The 19997-nt window shown below is 39.5% G+C and overlaps 1 protein-coding gene across 1 annotated transcript; it reads right to left on the reverse strand.

Moving 5' to 3' along the window:
• Nucleotides 1–2145: 2145 nt before the first annotated feature.
• Nucleotides 2146–19058, reverse strand: LOC311237310 (myosin heavy chain, fast skeletal muscle-like; the record flags this gene model as incomplete). Its single annotated transcript, XM_084325126.1, has 39 exons — nucleotides 2146–2166; nucleotides 2272–2400; nucleotides 2501–2596; nucleotides 2718–2822; nucleotides 2932–3102; nucleotides 3243–3368; nucleotides 3461–3664; nucleotides 3845–4153; nucleotides 4307–4431; nucleotides 4547–4712; nucleotides 4804–4987; nucleotides 5080–5276; nucleotides 5366–5484; nucleotides 5559–5685; nucleotides 5771–6160; nucleotides 6856–6946; nucleotides 7080–7225; nucleotides 8682–8858; nucleotides 8947–9189; nucleotides 9293–9548; nucleotides 9642–9778; nucleotides 10902–11025; nucleotides 11108–11225; nucleotides 11341–11428; nucleotides 11519–11589; nucleotides 11802–12102; nucleotides 12202–12372; nucleotides 13303–13452; nucleotides 13658–13776; nucleotides 16412–16550; nucleotides 17312–17415; nucleotides 17536–17634; nucleotides 17715–17778; nucleotides 17866–17958; nucleotides 18047–18152; nucleotides 18248–18275; nucleotides 18364–18520; nucleotides 18618–18761; nucleotides 18852–19058. The coding sequence occupies 39 exons, from the start codon at nucleotides 19056–19058 to the stop codon at nucleotides 2146–2148; spliced, it is 5802 nt and encodes a 1933-aa protein (XP_084181252.1).
• Between the last annotated feature and the right edge of the window lie 939 nt (nucleotides 19059–19997).

The raw sequence follows: 19997 nt of genomic DNA on the forward strand, positions 1-19997 counted from the left end.
CAGTTTACAGAAGGACAGTTTCCTTCTGAAGCACAATTTAAGAAATGTCTCATCCTTCCAGTCGGGAGCATTTGTCACATAGTGAGAGGTTCAACAGCTCAAGCAAACCCCCACCAATTGGTACAGGGCTTGTATTTTGGTTTTGCTCTTCTCGTTCTTTGTTATGCTATTGTTATGCAAAGGCAAGTAGCCAGGTGAGTACCAGTACTTGGCGCACGGCACGATGAGTTGAGTGAAAGTTGTGAACGCATTTTTCATGCTTCTGCTCAGAAAGGTGGTGGCATGAGCACTGCACCCCTGCATGTACGTATAGCTAACAGGGAAGCTTTGACAGACCACCAAAGCAAATCTTTGAAAATCTTAGTTTGGACCAGTGGAGGTTATTCAATGACAACACCTGAAGCACAAATTCACTCATAATTATTATTAATTTACATATATATATATTTTTATTATTATTATTATTATTATTATTATTATTATTATTATTATTAATATTATTATTATTATTATTATTATTATTATTATTATTATTATTATTATTATTATTATTATTATTATTATTATTATTATTATTATTATTATTATTATTATTATTATTATTATTATTATTATTATTATTATTATTATTATTATTATTATTATTATTATTATTATTATTATTATTTTTTATTTTTTTTTTTTTTTTTTTTGGAAATGTTTTCCTCTGTAAAAAAATGCCAGTGATTTTTTTTCTTCAAAAATGGTGACAGCTCTGAGCTCTCTGATCAGGCCTGCTCCTGACTGCAGTAATGCGAGCTGTCAATCACTCAAGTGCAACTTTCCCTGCACGGGTTGATCTTTTTATTCTATTATTCAATCAAAATAGGCTATTTTGAGTCATCTAAGCCCCGCCCGTGCAGATTTGCGCACGCTACTCACGAACGCGGGTTGAATGATTGACAGCCCTCAACGGTCTGAGACTCAATCAGAGAGGAGCTGCGCGACATGGCATAGACCACTTCAATTCCGCGTTACATGGAGCTCGTGAGGAGGGGGGGGGCGGGGGGACGAGAGCGCGAGGGAATAAAATTAATGTGCTGCCTTCCCCCCCCAAACCTCCCATAAAAGAACGTGTCTCTGGACTTGTCACGATGGAGAAGCTGCAATATTCAATGGAAGATGAGATCGGTCACTGCTTAAGCTGTTGTGTGGTGAGTGGATTTAAAATACATATATATATATATTAGTAGCTGTGTGATTATGAATTAATTGGCCCGATGTGGCCTTGCGTGTGTAATACACCAACACGGTTCCGGCGGGCACCAGGTAGCCCCCAAGGACCACAAGGGGAGGGGGGGGGGGGGCATAATTCCACGGGGACAATGCATTGGGAACTTGTGTACCCAACTCCTCCTCTCTCCTCTCCTCTCCTCTCCTCTCCTCTCCTCTCCTCTCCTCTCCTCTCCTCTCCTCTCCTCTCCTCTCCTCTCCTCTCCTCTCCTCTCCTCTCCTCTCCTCTCCTCTCCTCTCCTCTCCTCTCCTCTCCTCTCCTCTCCTCTCCTCTCCTCTCTTAGGTATGAATTGAAAATGGGGGACCCTGATGTAAACAAGACAAACGTCTTTCTCTGGTCTGCATCCCCTTAACAATTGTGTGTATTGAGCCATACTGTATTGTACCCATTCTGCAATCTGTTAAATAAAGTTTTCATTCATTGTCCTTGTGTTACATAAAACCCATCTGTGGCCTCGTGCAGAGGAAGGTGGTAAATACATGTTAGATATCCCAATGTACAGTTTTGCTTGTACAGTTGTCTCAGAATGGTCTGTTTAATTGAAATCGTCACAGCAGTATAGTTTGTTTATACTTCAGAAGTATGATATTAAAAACATGGTCCCCAAAATGAATGGAAGCGAATGAGGAGCCTGACAGCTGGGAGGAATGGGGGTGTTGCAGCCTTGGGGATGTTTATAAAATATAATTGAATATATAATATAATATAATAATTTGTGCTTCACCAAGAAATTTGGTCACTTGGTTTGGACATGGTAATGAAACAAAGAATACACAAATAAATTTTTAAGCAACATTTATTGATGTACAGTAGATAATGTTGTCATATTACTGTACAATATATAATAATATAATTTTCCAGATTAGGAGGCTTATTCAGCAGCTTCTTTTCCCTGTAAAAGATAAAGATATTGAGACAATATCAAATGGAATGTTTTGAGTCTTATCATACTTAAAATTCACTGGATGAATGTTCACAGATAACATATTCACATTACCTTGCCAGAGTCACGGGTAGCTCTCAGCTTGTTGACCTGGGACTCAGCAATATCAGCACGCTCCTCAGCCTCCTCCAGCTCATTCTGAACCTTCCTGCACTTGGACAGGTGACCATTGGCCTGCTCCTCCTGTGAAAGTTTCATAGATCAGTATTACTTAGGAATACTAAGAGTAGAATGAAAAGCCTAAAGAAAGACAAGTAGAGCATTTTGACTTAAAAAAACGTACCGCTTCCTCAGCCGTCCTCTTGTAGGTCTTAACCTTGAGCTGCAGCTTGTCGACAAGATCTTGCAGCCTGGCAACATTCTTCTTGTCCTCCTCAGTCTAATGGAAGCAAGGAATTCAAATGAATCAGCTAAATGCGGTAGCAATCGTTCAATATTTTCCTTCAGTCAAAAGAAACACTAATGATGACCAGCTTGTCATGAATGTGAACATGACATACCTGGTAGGTGAGTTCCTTCACTCTCCTCTCGTATTTGCGGACACCTTTAACAGCATCTACTCCACGTCTCTGCTCAGCCTCAACCTCTCCTTCCAGCTCACGCACCTTCAGAATTGAATAAAATATTAAGAATCAACTTTTCTCTGTAATTGTACAGATTACTACATTAGTTCAACAATATATATCTTGACAAGTGGCTATTATTTGATCTTACCCTGGATTCGAGTTTCTGGAGCTGCTTCTTGCCCCCCTTCATGGCCAGATTCTCAGCCTCATCCAGGCGGTGTTGCAGGTCCTTGACTGTGACTTCCAGGTTCTTTTTCATCCTCTCCAGGTGAGAGCTGGTGTCCTGCTCCTTCTTCAGCTCCTCAGCCATCATGGCAGCCTATAAGATAAATAATTTGTATTCACTAGAAATGTCATGAGAAAATGTTACATTGTTGACTGAAATGACATGAATAAACCAAATCACCAGTGATGACCTTCTTGGGCATAAAGAAACTATCATATGAAATGTAAACCCACATCAGTGATTGCCTTCTTGGCCTTCTCCTCTGCATTCCTGGCTTCCTGAACACTGTCATCTACTTCACCCTGGACTTGGACCAGGTCAGTCTCAATCTTCTTCTTGGTGTTCAGAAGGCTGGTGTTCTAAAAGAAAAACAGATATACAGATAAGGGTGTCAAGGATGGCTCACACATAACCCAAAGAAACACATGATCAGATAATGTTGTTTGTTTACCTGAGAGTGCAGCAGTCCAACACGCTCACTGGCGTCCACCAGTTCCTGCTCAGCCACTTTGCGGCCTCTTTCTGTCTGCTCCAGACCAGCTCTCAGCTCCTCGATCTCAGCCACCATGAGTCCATTTCTACGGTCAACCATGGCAGCCTGCTCCTTCAGGTCTTCCTGTGCTCTGAGAGCATCATCAAGGTGCAGTTGGGCATCCTGATGTTAAAAGACATAGGTGACTGAAATGATCACAAAAGATCAGAATGTGGCTACATATAAACAACAATTAAGGGTGTGCCATACATATCAACCTTTCATATATTGGATCACTGATTAATAAGCATATAGAGGACTATACAGTGACAGCGTAATACAAAAAAGTTCCTCATTCAGTACCTTGAGCTGTCCCTGAACATTCCTCAGCGACTTCTGGGCCTCAGCAGCCTGGCGGTTGGCATGACTTAGCTGGATCTCCATCTCATTCAGGTCTCCCTCCATCTTCTTCTTGATTCTCAGGGCATCATTCCTGCTCCTGACCTCAGAATCCAGAGTGCCCTGCATGGAGTCAGTCACCCTCTGGCTGTTCCTTTTGATCTGCTCCATCTCCTCATCTTTCTCTGCCAGCTTCCTGTCAACCTCACCCTTAATCTGGTTGAGCTCCAGCTGGACACGCAGAATCTTGGACTCTTCATGTTCCAGAGTTCCCTAAAAATACATGCAATATATAATCGTGGTTCACCTCCGAATATAATATTGGATATACTGCATACATACTACATTATTTGATTAACTGTAAAAACTACGTTTACAAACAAAATAACATTATTATAATGTAGAGATATCTAAGATAATATTTACCTCAGCTTCCTCAAGGGCTGTCTGGATCTCTGATTTCTCAGTTTCCACTGTCTTCTTGGCCTTCTCCAGCTCATGGATGCTCTTTCCAGTCTCACCAATCTGTTCAGTCAGGTCTGAGATCTCCTCTGTAGATGCCACAAAACAGGAATTAGAAATACTAAATGTCAGCCTTCCTAGCTAGTGTATTCATCTACATCTATCGTGGTATTAAGTGACAGTTCTTTTACTTAATGGACTCACGCTGCAGGTTCTTGTTCTCGCGTTTCAGGGTCTCCAGCTGATCCAGAGCCTCCTCATAGGAGTTCTTCATCTTGAATACCTCAGTGCTGAGAGAACGAGCCTCTTTCTGAGCTCCCTCCAGCTCTGCCTGGCCCTCCTCGAACTTCTGCTTCCACTCTGCCAGGACCTGCAAAGTCATATAAATAAATGTAACCTAGTATTTGGAGGCTAACATTCTCAATACATGTCCTTAGTTAAAGTATTGAATATCAATGTACCTTGTCAAAGTTCCTCTGCTTCTTGTCAAGGTTGGCAGCCAGACCATTGGCCCTCTCCACATCAATCATGAGGTCCTCCACCTCACCCTGGAGTCTCTGTTTGGTCTTCTCCAGAGAGGCACACTTGGAGTTTACAGCCTCAATCTGCTCCTCAGCCTCCTGAAGGCGCTGGGCCAGCTTTTTCCTGGTGAACAATTATTAAATGTAACAATGTTATGAAATGTAATTAACTATGTGTGTTGAGATGGACAGTAAAAAAGAACAATATTGACTTACTTTGCCTCCTCAAGCTCCTCTGTGCGCTGGACAGCATCAGTTTCATACTTGGCCCTCCACTGGGCTACCTCACTGTTGGCCTTGGACATTCCACGCTGCAGCTCAGCCTTGGCCTCCTGCTCCTCCTCAAACTGCTCCCTCAGCAGGTCACAGTCATGGCGGGCTGATTGAACACCATGGGCAAGGGCATTCTTGGCCTAAAAAGGTTATTGAAATAATTTAATTAGAGACAATAATAATTCAAAGAAAAAAATCTGTCATACATTTTTAAGAGCATTCTCCTCACCTTAACCTCCTCCTCAACCTGCCTCTTCAGCTCATCAATCTGCTGAGTGAAGGCCTGCTTGCCTCTGGTCAACTGGGAGACAAGCGCTTCTTTCTCTTCAAGCTGACGCCCAAACTCACCTGGTTTTGAAATTTGATTTATTTTATATACATTTGAGTAAAAAATAAAGACTAGAGAAAAAAAAGAACCTCACCATTCTCAGTCAGTAGTCTTGCTCTCTGACCGCCGATATCATTTATCTGGCGCACACTCTCGTCGCTTTTGGCCTTCAGTTCACTAAGTTGGTCCTCAAGGGTGCGGCTCATCTTCTCAAGATTTCCCTGTTAATCACATTGAAAGGGTTGTGTAATTTTTTTAGGCATGTGTTCTACACATGAATGTATATGTGCATGTAGATTAGTATACCTTGGCCTTAGCAACAGCTTCCATGTTGCTGGAGAGGTCATCAATCTCCATCTTGTATTCACTCTTCTCCTTCTCCAGCTTCTGCTTGACACGCTGGAGGTTGTCGATCTGCTCTCCCAGCTCTGCAACACTGTCAGCCTGCTTCTTGCGGAGAGCAGATGCGGTGGCTTCATGCTGCAGGGTGGACTCCTCAAGGTCACGACGCAGCTTCTGGAACTCAGCCTCACGCTTCTTGTTCATCTCAATCTGAGCGGCAGTGGCTCCACCAGCCTCCTCAAGCCTCTCACTGATCTCCTCCAGTTCCCTGGAGAGGTCAGCTCTCTGCTTCTCAACCTTGGCACGAGCAGCACGTTCAGCCTCAATCTCCTCCTCCAGCTCTTCAATACGGGCCTTTAATTGATTTAAAATTAATATGATAAATGATTGCAATTCATAAGTTTGACAATAGGTTCATTGAAGGAAAATGAAGGAGCAGCCAGGTGTAGCACTCTTTAATGTCACAACACAGAGGTGTCACATATTACACTCTGCACAAAGGGCATTTCAATTGTAACTCCATCAAATAATATAATTTCCACAAAAACCTGGAAATGGTCTTTTTGACTTTGGAAAATTAAATCGTAGTGATATCTCTGTTTTCCTGGCAATACCTGAATATCTAACTAATGTATGGAACACAATTTTGTCATAAACATTCGGTTCCTACTGTATGCAATGGACATTTTCTTTTACTGTTAATGTTCCAGCAAACAACTACACATTTTGCCTTGGTGGTTTTGGACTGGGACATTGCATCATAACAAAATTATTTGTACCAACACTGTTGTATGGCAATAATAAAGTATCTTGTATCTTGCCTAGATTGTGGCACTCTCTTGTTACTGAATGTCATTGCAAGGGTAAAGTACAATTGAAAATCAATAGTAATCAGTTCTGTTGTAAATTTGGGAATTGATTCAGAACAGCAACTACTTATTGGCACTACTTTGGTGGATTTAATTAATAAATGCCATACTCTCAGACAATCAGAATCGAATGTTTGGCGAATATGTTGTATGGAAGAAGTCAAATATAATCGTACTCACCTGCAGCTCCTTGATCTTCTTCTGAAGCTGAGCACCCAGGGACTGCTCATCTTCAATCTTGCTAAGCAGCTGGGCAGTTTCAAAGTCCTTCCTATAAGATTCATAAGAAAAAACAGTATAGTCATATATCTGAGTGTATCTACAGTACCTCATCTTCACACACTGTATATTATTTCATGCATGAGAAAATATATAGTATATAAGTGAAACCCAATCTATATTACTTCTTGATCTTCTCGTCAGACTGCTGCTTGTCATTCTCTAGATCCATGATGGATTCTTGAGCCAGTTTCAGGTCACCTTCAAGCTTCCTCTTGGTTCTCTCAAGGTCCATGCGGAGCTTCTTCTCTTGCTCCAGAGAACCTTCAAGCTGTGAATTTAAGTTTAGAAATGGGTCAACAATAGGATTTTTAGATGCAACCAAGCAGCTAGTAGGGCCTATACGTTTGTCTATCGGTTGGACCGTCCCAAAATGTAAATAAATAGTTTGCCAAGACATAATGATAGATATTGGTGTGTCAACGCATCACATCACATTTCATACCAGTTGATCAGATCGTGGCCAAATATTCAAAGATAAACACTGTACATCTGATTGACACTAGACTTTGTGCTCATCCAAGCTATCCTTTTTCTACAACTTCACCACTAGGATGACCCATGTCTGCCATATTGCATTTTCTGCCATTTAGAATCTTTCCACTACTCCACCAAGCCTGACTATTCACCCGATTCTCACAATGCTTGCTGTGTGGCATCTAGAGCACAGCTTCTTGAAATGTGTATTTCTGAAAGTTTCTAGGTCTTTATGTATGATGGCTACTCCTAATCGAATTTGGAAAAATGCATTGTAAACAGGAAGTGACACCACACTTGACACACATGCTTGCTCCATGATAGTAAAGAGATGTCCAAAGGTTTGTGTGAATCGTCACATGATGGTGATATTCAGAACAATCATATAATAGTAGGGCTGTCCCCGACTAAGGATTTGGATGGTCGACTAGGATTGGCCAAAATTTGCCGTTAGTCGACTATTGGTCGACTTAAAAAAAAGATATATATATATATAATATTTTTAAACTTTTTTTATTTATTTTTTTATTTTGTATCATTCCATACGGGCTGTGGGGGATGCTTAATGTCTGAAGGAGTCGACTGAAGGCTTCTTGTCCTCTGCAAAAGCATGCAATTGGTCCAATGATGGATACATCTTGATATTTGTCTAGTGTGTTCATTAGATAGGTGAAATCCTCTTTCAGTGCCTCTGTGCCTGTTTTCGTAGGCAGTTAGCCTCTGGTATGCGTGCCATTAGCGTTAGCCACACTTCTAGGCCTCTTTTCTTTTGGAAAGAATGATATAAAAAAATATATAAATATTAATTTTTATTTTTATTTATTATATTATATTCGACTAAGAGGTTGGCCAGTCGACTACGGCTCCTTTCGACCGATTAGTCGACTAATCGATTAATAGGGGTCAGCCCTAATAGACATTATTACATTTGCCACAAAGATTTTCTCACTCTAAATATCACACCAATCACCCAGATGGTGGCGCTAATGTTCAATGTTGAAAAGCAATACATTGTACACTCCAGAGTCCCTTCGACATAGGACTTTGTACATATATCCAGCTATCATTAGTCTACAACACTGGTCCGCCAATTACATAATTGCATAAAGATAATGGCCAGTGTTCAGGTTAAAGCATTTCCAGGCAGCAAGAAACTGTAAATGTAACATTTCCTGATGACAAATTGGTGACAGCTCATCTAAAATGTCCTGCTTGTTTTCTTCAACATTTTGATAGAACTCATAACTCACATCATCCACTTGCTGCTCAAGCTTGGTCTTGGCCTTGGTCAGAGTGTTGACTTTGTCTTCCTCTGCTTGCAGGTCATCAAGAGTCTGCTGATGTGCCTCTTGGAGGGCTTTCTTCTCCTTTGTCAGCTTACCAACACTCTCATCCTGAGCAGCCATCTCCTCAGTCAGGTTCTTCACCTGAATAAGGAAAACAAATCATGTTATCAAAAATGAATGATCATCTTGTTATTGTTTGATCATTTAGCTAGAGAGAATACTTATTAACCTTATTCTCAGTGGCATGTTTCTCCTTCTCCACTTTGGCCAAGGTGAGCTCCAGGTCATCAATGTCCTTCTTGAGCTCAGAGCATTCATCCTCCAGTTTCCTCTTCTTGGCAGTCAGCTCACCATTCATTTCCTCCTCATCTTCCAGTCTCTCAGTTGTCTCTTTGAGTTTGGCCTCAAGCTGGATCTTACTCTTGATAAGTCCCTCACATCTCTCCTCAGCATCTGACAGATTATCTGATTCCTAGGGCACAATAAAAATGATAATATTATTCTCTATATGACAAAAACAGCAAGACAGTTTATAATTTACATCAACAGTTTCTAGACAGTTGAAGTCTACTTACAGATGCCGCTAGCAGCGACAGATCATTCTTCTCTTGGAGAAGAGACACCATCTTCATCTCCAGCTCCTTCTTCTTAGCCAGAGCAGTGGCCAGGTCTGTCGTCATCTTCTCATAGTTCTCCTTCATGTTAGCCAGCTCCTTCTCAGTCTCAGCAGAGACAAGAAGAGGCTTGATCTTGTAGTAAACCTTCATCCATGGCCAGTGTTTGACATTCATGAATGAGCGGATGTTGTATTGGATAGTATAAACAGCTTCCCTGTGAAAAAAATAGTTGCTGTTATATAATAAATTCATTTTAGCATGTTTTTAACATAACAATGTATTTAGAATGTGGCTGTTTTCAACATGCCTTCTCGCCGTCATCTTCACAAACTCCCTCCTCATGAGGAAACCACGGCAAAGAGACTGAGTCATTCTGACCAGACTAGCCAGCTTCTCATCTCTCATCTCTTCAAGGACACCCAGCAGACCAGCTTTGAAGAACACCTGAATAAGAGACAAGATAAATGACATATTCATATATGACTTTGTTGGTTTTTATTCATGAGATAATGACAGCATTTTTTTTATAAAACTCAGGCATGGATTTTTCATAGATGACATTATCAATGAAACAGCTATCATGTGATTCCTTTCCCTACCTATAGATGCCATTCACTTCTTAATAATCTCCAACAATGTAAAAAAAATCTAATTTAGGATAATCCAAACGTAGGTTGCGTTCACACCTAAGTTTGTTTGAAATTGTCTGAATCAAAAGTGAAATTTTAATTATTTTGGCAGCTTGTATTATTTTGCTTTTGTTTCATATTGCCAATTATAAAACAAACATTGGACATCATTTTGAATGCTAATGAACCTATATAATATAATAACTTTTTTTTTCAATTGATCTTTCCCAGTCTTCACCCTCTTTTCTTGACCCTCCAATCACCACCGTTGCTTTCCTCTGACACGTTTTTTTTGGTATTACTTATACAATACTGTGATCTGAAGTATGCATGCAAGGTTTAGTATCACAGCATTATATGGCTATTTTAATAATATAATAACATTGTGATTAGTGTATATTTGGAAATACATGGAAAACTGTCCAATCAGCTTATTATGTTCAGTTTTTCAGGTATATTTTTCAGATTGCTTTCACACATCAAACAAACCACTCCAGGGTTTCCTTGGAAGCAGACTGAGACCACCTCAAACAGGTGGACCAGGATGTGGTTGTTTGATTCCGGTGTTCACACCAACCCAAATGAATCAAGGGGGTAAATTATCCAGCATTCCATTCAACTGGACTAAACAAACCTGGTGTGATTGCCCTTGGTCTGGTTACATAATTTATGAGGCATACATTGTAAAGCACTTTGGTTAAAAGCGCTATATAATTGCAGTCCATTTACTAGGGCTGTACCCGACTCACAAATGTCTTAGTCTAATTGGATTCGGCATGTAAATACGACGATTTGTTTTATATATTAAGACAATAATTTATATGTAATTATCTGGTCCAGTATATCAGGTTATACTGGACACCCTCCATACAGTCAGTATTGAGACTTATCTCAGGCCATGCTATCAAATTAAGTTCAACATTTAGTATTTTCTTTACCTTAGTGTGCCCAAACTTGTAATCTTCGTGTTCCACATCAATTGAACCAAGCAGCTTCTCAGAGGCCTTCTTGTTGTCCATGAACTGACCATCAGGGATGACACTGGCATTCAGTATTTTGTACCTTTTGTGAAAGAGTTCATGGTCATGTTCAGCACTTTAGTTGTAGTTGTACGTTTCAAAGTTTGTTGAGAGTTAATGGATACCTCTGCTTGAAGTCAGCATAGATAATTCTGCTGGGGAATCCCTTTCTGCAGATTCTGATACCCTCCAGTACACCATTACACCTCAGCTGGTGGATAACCAGGAAGTTCTGCATCAAACCTACAGAGAAGATTTTGTCATGATTATTACGACAATGTAATGACCCATTACCACTACACTACACTAAATCACTAAAGCACATCATAATAAGACACAAACATTATGTTAACTGTACCTGGAGTCTTTGACTCATTGGGAATCAGGCAACGCACAAAGTGAGGATGGGTGGCCCTCAAGTTGGTCATCAGCTTGCCCAAATTCTCCTGTAGATACATATCAAAACCATGAAAACCATGAAAAGCAAATATTTGTATTTAATTCCAAAAAGTCACAGTGTTGTTGTTAGATCTTACCCTGAACTGGGAGGACACAGTCTGCATGGAGCCACCCTTCTTCTTGCCTCCCTTCTTTGCGCCACCAGTCTCTATTGATTTGATAATACATTTTCAGTTTATAGATTCAACATTATTATCTAAATCGAATTATGCTGGTTGTTGGACAATGTAATTTAATTGATAGTATTGAAAATACATGTTGTATGACAGAGGGTACTTAGAAGTTCAGATAATTGTCTCTTAGACCAAAGTGAGAATTTGAATAATCACACTTAAAAGTTCATTTCTCATAATGACGTACCTTCAACTACAGCAGGATACAGTACAGGCAGCAGTTTAACGGAAGACTTCTGGTAAAGCTGCATCACCGAATCGTTCAATGGATCCTTGTTCTTGTCCAGCCATCCAGTGACGTTGTAATCCACAGTTCCAGCATAGTGGACCATGGAGAAGTGGGCCTCAGCTTTGCCCTTGCCGGGTTTAGGCTTCTCAAATGCTATGTTCTTGCCCATATGTTGGTCATACAGCTTGTTCTTGAAGCTCGAGTCAGAAGCCTTGGGGAACATGCACTCCTCTTCAAGGATGGAGAAGATGCCCATGGGCTTTATAAAAGTGGAAAAGAGATATACAGATCATTTAGACACACCTTGTGGCATTCTAAGGAATATTTTAATAAGTCACAACGTTATGGTGTAGCCTACCTTCTCAATGAGCTCAATGCAGGCAGCCAAGTCCATGCCGAAGTCAATGAACTCCCAGATAATACCCTCCTTCTTGTACTCCTCTTGCTCCAGGACAAACATGGTGTGGTTGAAGAACTGTTGCAGTTTCTCATTGGTGAAGTTGATGCAAAGCTGCTCCATGCTGTTGTACTGTCAGTGGGGGGAAATATATTAGCCTAATCTCCTACATTACTTGAGGAAATGTCTTTCCATGAAATTAGGCAGTCCATATATTGCTATTAGTGCTGTCAGGCGATTAAAAAAATGTATCAAATTAATTACAGGATTTGTAATTAATTAATCTAATTAATCGCATTTTAATCGCATAACCATTTTATGCCTGATATTCTATATTCTATAATCATATTTCAAATTGCATGTGTCCGGATGGCAGAATTCAGTACTGTATCTACAAAACCTTCTGTTTAATCATCTTCCATCTATTAATTTGCTTAGATTTTTCAGGTCTGGTCAATTTGAGTATGGTGTTATTCACAGTCAAAGATAACATTTCTTTTATTGATATTCTCATTTGGTTCATTACAATTTACTCAAAATAAAATGTTCATTCAATCAATCACCACGCAGATTGATTGAATGAAAACTTTATTAACAGATTGCAGAATGGGTACAATACAGTACAGCTCAATACACACAATTGTTAAGTGGATGCAGACCAGATAAAGACTTTCGTCTTGTTTACATCAGGGTCCCCCGTTTTCAATTCATAATTAATTGTAACTAAGGGTGCAACTTGCACCGTGCAATCCATTCTTTGTGGATCTAGCCCACAGTATTTCTGACACTGGGAATACATTCCCTGAGATCCCATAGATGTCACTAGAATCAGATACCAAGAACTTGCAAATGGACCATATTAAAAAAAAGTCTGTAAATGTGTATTCTACGTTCTTATGGAATGAATGAGATACAAAAAAAATAAAATAAAATATTATTTTTTTTATTATTTTTGTAATTAATTTCGAGTTCATTTTCATAACGCGATAATTTGCTGTGTAATTAATTTATCTAATTAATGTGATAAACTGACAGGCCTAATTGCTAGAATTGCATACTTACATCAAATATCTCAAAACCAGCAATGTCCAGCACACCAATGTAAGACGATCTTGGCATCTTTGTGTCCAGCTGCTGGTTGATACGGATGACCATCCACAAGAACATCCTCTCATAGATGGACTTGGCCAGGGCCATAACAGAGTTATAGACCTAAAAAAAGTGATTTGATTTAATTAAAATGCATGTATCTACATTAGCACTCCAATGCTGTCAGTCTGCCACTTGCACACACTCTCCAAAATGTTTCTTTGAAAATTCTGTTAATAGCGTATACAGGAAAATGTGAAGCAACATATTTGCTGTGACCTGTGTGTGAAATACATAGAAGGGGAATGATGTAATGTATCTTGCTCACCTGAGGCACAGTCTGTCCCTTGGTGACATACTCATTTCCGACCTTCACTCTGGGGTAGCACAGACCCTTGATCATGTCAGCAGAGTTAATGCCCAAAAGGTAGGCGATTTTGTCAGCCTCTGAAATTTGTATAAAACACATTCAGGAGAAATATCCAGGAATATTGGATTCACTATTCATGCCATAGTGTCACACTAGCATAGCAGAGAGACAAAATAATGCCATAGAGTTACACTAGCATAGCAAAGAGACAGCATAAGGCCACAGTCACACTAGCATAGCAAAGAGACAAAATAATGCCATAGACTTACACTAGCATAGCAAAGAGACAGCATAATGCCATAGTTTCACTATCATAGTAAAAAGACATAATAATGCCATAGAGTTACACTAGCATAGCAAAGAGACAAAATAATGCCATAGAGTTACACTAACATAGCCAAGAGACAGTATAATGCCATAGATTTACCCACCCCTCAGTCACATCGAGTCCTGCATATCAGAACTACAAACCTGGCTGACCCACAACCTCCTTAAACTCAACAGCAACAAGACAGAACTTTTCATCATCTGCACCAAAACCACCCTCAGCAGATCCGGACCCATCACACTCACCATTAATGACGCAACCATCACCCCTTACCCCCTAGTTCGCAACCTCTGCGCCATCCTGGACCCCACCCTCTCATTCGACCCCCATGTCCGCTCCATCGTCAAAACGTCCTACTTTCACCTTCGCAACATAGCCAAAATTAGACACTGCCTCTCCCCCCCTGCCGCTGAATCCCTCATACCATCCCGCCTCGACTACTGCAACTCCCTCCTCACTGGCATCACCTCCCGCTCCCTCCATAAACTTCAGATGGTCCAAAATCCAGCTGCCCGCCTCCTCACCAACACCCGGCCGGTCCCATCACCACATCACTCCTGTCCTCCACTCTCTGCACTGGCTCCCGATCAAGGAATGCATAAACTTCAAAATACTACTCCTCTCCTTCAAAGCCCTCCATAGACTGGTCCCCCCCGCCCCTTCGTGTCTGACCTCCTTCTCCCTTACCGCCCCACCCATTCCCTCCGGTCCTCTTCCACTGCTTCCCTCACTGTCCCGTCATCCAAACTCAAAAGTTTTGGTGACAAAAGGCCTTTGCTTTTTGGACAGGCTGCTTTTGTATATAATAATTTGTTCTTAATTGCTTGCCTGGATAAATAAAGGTTAAATAATTTTTTTTTTATTTCAGGAGCTACACCCCGACTTTGGAACACCCTCCATCAGACTGTCAGAGACTCTCCCTCACTCTCCACCTTTAAATCCTGACTCAAAACCTACCTGTTCTCCCAAGCATACAACCTTCCCTACCCATAACCACCCTCCTCCAACCTGATTGTTCCCCTACTGGACTTATTTTGTTATGTGTTACCCGTGGTTTTATGGCTTGCGTATTCATACTGTTGCTTATTCCATGTGGTTCTTTGTTCCTCTGTTCATTTGTTTTGCTTATTGTCAGCATATTTGGGTTGTTGAAAAGCGCTATATAAATAAAATGTATTATTATTATTATTATTATTATTATTATTATTATTATTATTATTATTATTATTATTATTATTATTATTATTATTATTATTATTATTATTATTATTATTATTATTATTATTATTATTATTATTATTATTATTATTATTATTATTATTATTATTATTATTATTATTATTATTATTATTATTATTATTATTATTATTATTATTATTATTATTATTATTATTATTATTATTATTATTATTATTATTATTATTATTATTATTATTATTATTATTATTATTATTATTATTATTATTATTATTATTATTATTATTATTATTATTACTTTAGCATAGCAAAAAGACAGCATAATGCCATAGTGTTTCACTAGCATAGTAAAGAGACAGCATACTGACATAGGGGTACACTAGCATAGCAAAGAGATAGCCTAATGCCTAGGGTTCAGCATAGAACAGAGACAGCATGATGCCATAGAGTTACACTAGCAAAGCAACATATGGAATATAATACTTGAACAAAAACAGAGCCCAAGGCAAATGTGCCTGTGTGAAAGTCAGGATTGTATCACTGAAAATGTTTTCTTCCAAAAATGCTGCATGATAGGCCTACTTGATCAAACGATCATATATTGTTATTTTAGAACAAGATGAAAAAAATTACCACAATGGATTGTGAATGTACGTTTTTGAGGTATAAGCAGCATCCTCCAATAATTGCCCAATCTGAACCCATTTATCATGACCAGGCTGAACACTTTCCCTCGACTTAACAGAGTGTAATTTTGTATCTTGCCTCACATGTATTCCATTGGAGTTACGGCTAATTCTAAAAAGTTTGTAAATGTTTCCTTACTTCGATTAAACTATAGTTTTTCCTCTTGGGAGAGAAAAATGTAGGAACACAATGTTTTCTTCTTGCGTGGATGTAGCCAAGGGAATCGATTTACAATATTAAGTCAATAACCTGATAGAAAGCATGGTTTGTGTTTCAGTCAAACGTTTACTGTAAACATATACTGTGAGTTCAAAAAGTAGATTCATCATGTTTTTTGAAGGTCTAACTAGACTTAAATAAGTCCACAGAGAAGCTGCAGTGTATGTTTCTCAACACTAAATCTATCAGTGAGATTTTGCGATGCATGATTATACAGTAAATGATGGGAAGCAACATAAGGGCTGGTTTGAAAAATAGTGAACCTATGTTTTAATACTCACCCTCTGTGCCATCAGCCTCAGCCTGCTCCTCACGCTGCTTCTGCTTGAACTTCAAGTTGCCATGGTGAAGCACAGCACCAGTCAGCTTCCAGATATAATTCTTCTCATCACCATTGAAGCCCAGAACGTCAATAGCATCCTGTATGAAAAGAGGTTGAAATAAGTAAAAGAAAAAAATATATAAGAATGTCAACCACATTGTCACACAAGTGACCAAGAGCTTTATTGTGGACTAGGGGGTTAAAGGCACACTTGTAGAGCAAGGAAAGATGGATATGTCAGCAACGTTTCTTGTCAATTAGAATTGTGGTGTGGAAATGACCTTCTAAATTTAAGCTCCATTAGTGCTTCCTTCAGGCCAGCTAGGTTTTTTATTCAAATGTTTTGTATAAGTGGATAAGCGATCATTGCTGTTGCTTTAATGCAATGTATTGACTTGCTTTTCATCTTGAAAATTCATGCTAACTACTTACTTCCCAGATGGTTCTTCTGTGTAACAAACCATCTGACGGGTCAGGTTAATTCATAGTAAGTAAGTAAGTAAGTAAGTAAGTAAGTATTTATAAAGCACCTTTCATACATGTCATGTAGCTCAAAGTGCTGTACACAATTATAGGCATATATAACGATAAAAGCAATAAAGTCATAGTGATCAGTTAAGATCAATGAAAAAATAATAATAATAATAATAATAATAGTAACGTAAAAATGAAAATAACGTAAAAACAGTCATTTGCTTACCAGTTTGGGAGAACAGTAACACATCTCTATCATTTACCATCTCATGGCAATTTTAGAAACTGCAATATGTAATGTAATTATTCTTAAATTAACATTTAAACATATAAAATAATATAATAAGTTGGAACATCTGTAGGTAGATTACTACACATCACTCACATCAGTGGCATCCAACTCCGCTTTGTCATCAATGCTGGCCACAGTGATATGACCCTGACTGCACATGGGGAAGTCATAGGGGTTGCTGGTGATGAGACACATTTCTGGTGTGGAAACACATAGAATCAAATAAGTTAGACTGGATCTGCTTCCCTCAAATGTTTATGGACCATTGTTGTTGACAATTAAGATTCGTTATATCAGTTATCAGTTATTCAGCTCACCAATCAGCTCAGGCTTGTGGTTGGTCATCATCTGGTAGAAGATGTGGTAGCCTCTCTCATCTGGAAGCTGAAAGCTCACTCTGGACTTCTCCAGCAGATCTATGAGGTTTGGTCATAATAAATATCTAGCCTACTAATAATGTCACTTGTTTAATTTGGTAAGTAAATGTTATACTTACATGTTTCAATATCAGCACTCGACAGTTTGCCAGTTGGGAGGAAGTGGATTCTGATGAATTTACCCTTTTCAGAAGAACACAACAGTGTTATTATTGTTTAACCAAGTAATGCCCAAGTTATATTTGATAGAAAATAAAAGATTCAACTTACAAAGCGAGAGGAGTTGTCATTCCTCACGGTCTTTGCGTTACCATAACTCTCCAGCAAGGGATTGGCTGCAATGATCTGATCCTCCAGTGAGCCCTATAGTTACATTTTCACATTTTAACAATCCACTCTTTGTTCAAATGTCTGTGGTTTCCATTTTCAGTATATTCTCTCAGTATTTTACCTGGATCTTTGATTCTTTCTTCTTCTCTCCACCTCCCACTGCGATTGTGGCAAAGTACTGGATGACACGCTTGGTGTTCACAGTCTTTCCGGCACCAGATTCTCCACTGTGTATAGATAATTGAATTAAGAGAAACTCACAAACTAATTGCAATAATTTTGATTATATTGATATTTTTTATTAACAATATGAGAAACCTACGTGATAAGAACAGACTGGTTCTCCCTATCTGTGAAAGGTAAAGCAAATACATATTTATTATCTGTTTAACCAAACCAAAAATAATAATTCATAGGATTTTCATGACCAGGACATACCAGTAAGCATGAACTGAAAAGCATTGTCAGAGACAGAGAAGATGTGGGGTGGGGCCTCCATACGCTTCTTGCCTCTGTAGGCATTTACGACCTCCTGGTCGTACACTGGGAGCCACTTGTAGGGGTTCACAGTGGCACAGAACAGCCCAGAGTAGGTCTGAAGGGGAATAGAGATTCAAGAATATTTACAGTAGGCTATCTTAAGGGTCATTATTTAATATTGCACCTTTGACTCATATTTGAGAATATCTTACATAGATCATCCATGCGGCATAACGCTCTTTGAGGTTATACAACACAGAGGCTTCATTGAGATGGGTCATCATGGCCATGTCCTCAATTTTGTCATACTTGGGAGGGTTCATAGGGTGAACATCATCCTCCTTAACGGTTCTCTCCTGAAATACAGAAACACAATTTCAGTTTGCCGACTCATCTGCACGTTGTATTGCTTTGAATTCTGTATGAAACACTTCAGCCTACTTTACCTCCTGAGTGTCATGCACTTTTACAGTGACTTTGGCACCGTCTTTACTTAGGATGGTACATTTGAGGTACAGCTCCTCCTTATCAGCCACGTAAGCAGCAGACTTAGCATCAAAGGGTGAGGTCTGAGCCGCAAGCCTCTCAGCCTCTGGCTTACGAAGGTAAATGGAGGCCTTGCCATAAGCGGCCATCTCTGCGTCCGTACTCATGGTGGCGGCTTCATGTTGACAGACAAAAATTATTTGTAGATTAAGGTGGGTGCGAGCACAACTCAAACTATTTTAAACAATCTCTTACCGGGTGCACAGTCTTGAAGAATACAATAATAGAAATAACTACCAGTACTCAAGCTCATGCTGCCCATGCAATACAATTATTACAAGGACATTTTCTGTGTGTGCTGGTAGTTCCTTCCATAATTGACAGACAAAAATAAACCATGTTATCTTATGTTTATATATTTTTAGATGCGAAACACCTCATAGACTCACTCACCCACTCACTCATGAAGACAATAAAGTATACCTTTTAAAGGGGAACTATCTTATAAATGGCATTTTCCAGTGTTTAGCATTGTTTTCTAGCAATGTGGGTTTGTATCAATGGGGTCTATGTCTCTAATTCTCATTTTCGTGCATTCCTCCAGTTCAGATGTCACGAGATCCTCCTCCGCTGAACTAAGTCATTCTGAAACTTACGCGTACCTCTGATGTAGAAGAATTCTCATCTGCATAGTTACGCCCCCTCTATGGTTGTAACCCACACTCAACCATTATTGATTGCAGTATGCAAGCAAATGCGTGGAATCGAAGTTTAACAGTGAGTTAGCATTGGGTTAGCATTTAAAAACGTTATGAGCAAAACGGGCAAGATATGTTCAGTTGTGCTGTTCCTGACTGCCAAGCAGAGAATATGGCCTGGCATTCATTTCCTGATGATGTCGTGATCCGCCAGCAATGGGCCAAGTTTGTTTTTGGAGACCGAAGGGGCCCGTTTTGGACCGCCGAATGCTGTCCCAAACTGCTCGGAGTCGGGTGTGTACCGCACACTTTTGCAAGGAGGACATTGAGAATCAAGGACTTTATAATGCTGGGATGATTTCCAGCATATTACTAAAGAAGGGAGCTGTACCGAGTATTCGGGACCCG

This window comes from Notolepis coatsorum, assembly GCF_963971535.1.
Source record: "Notolepis coatsorum genome assembly, chromosome: 11".
Lineage (NCBI taxonomy): Eukaryota > Metazoa > Chordata > Actinopteri > Aulopiformes > Paralepididae > Notolepis > Notolepis coatsorum.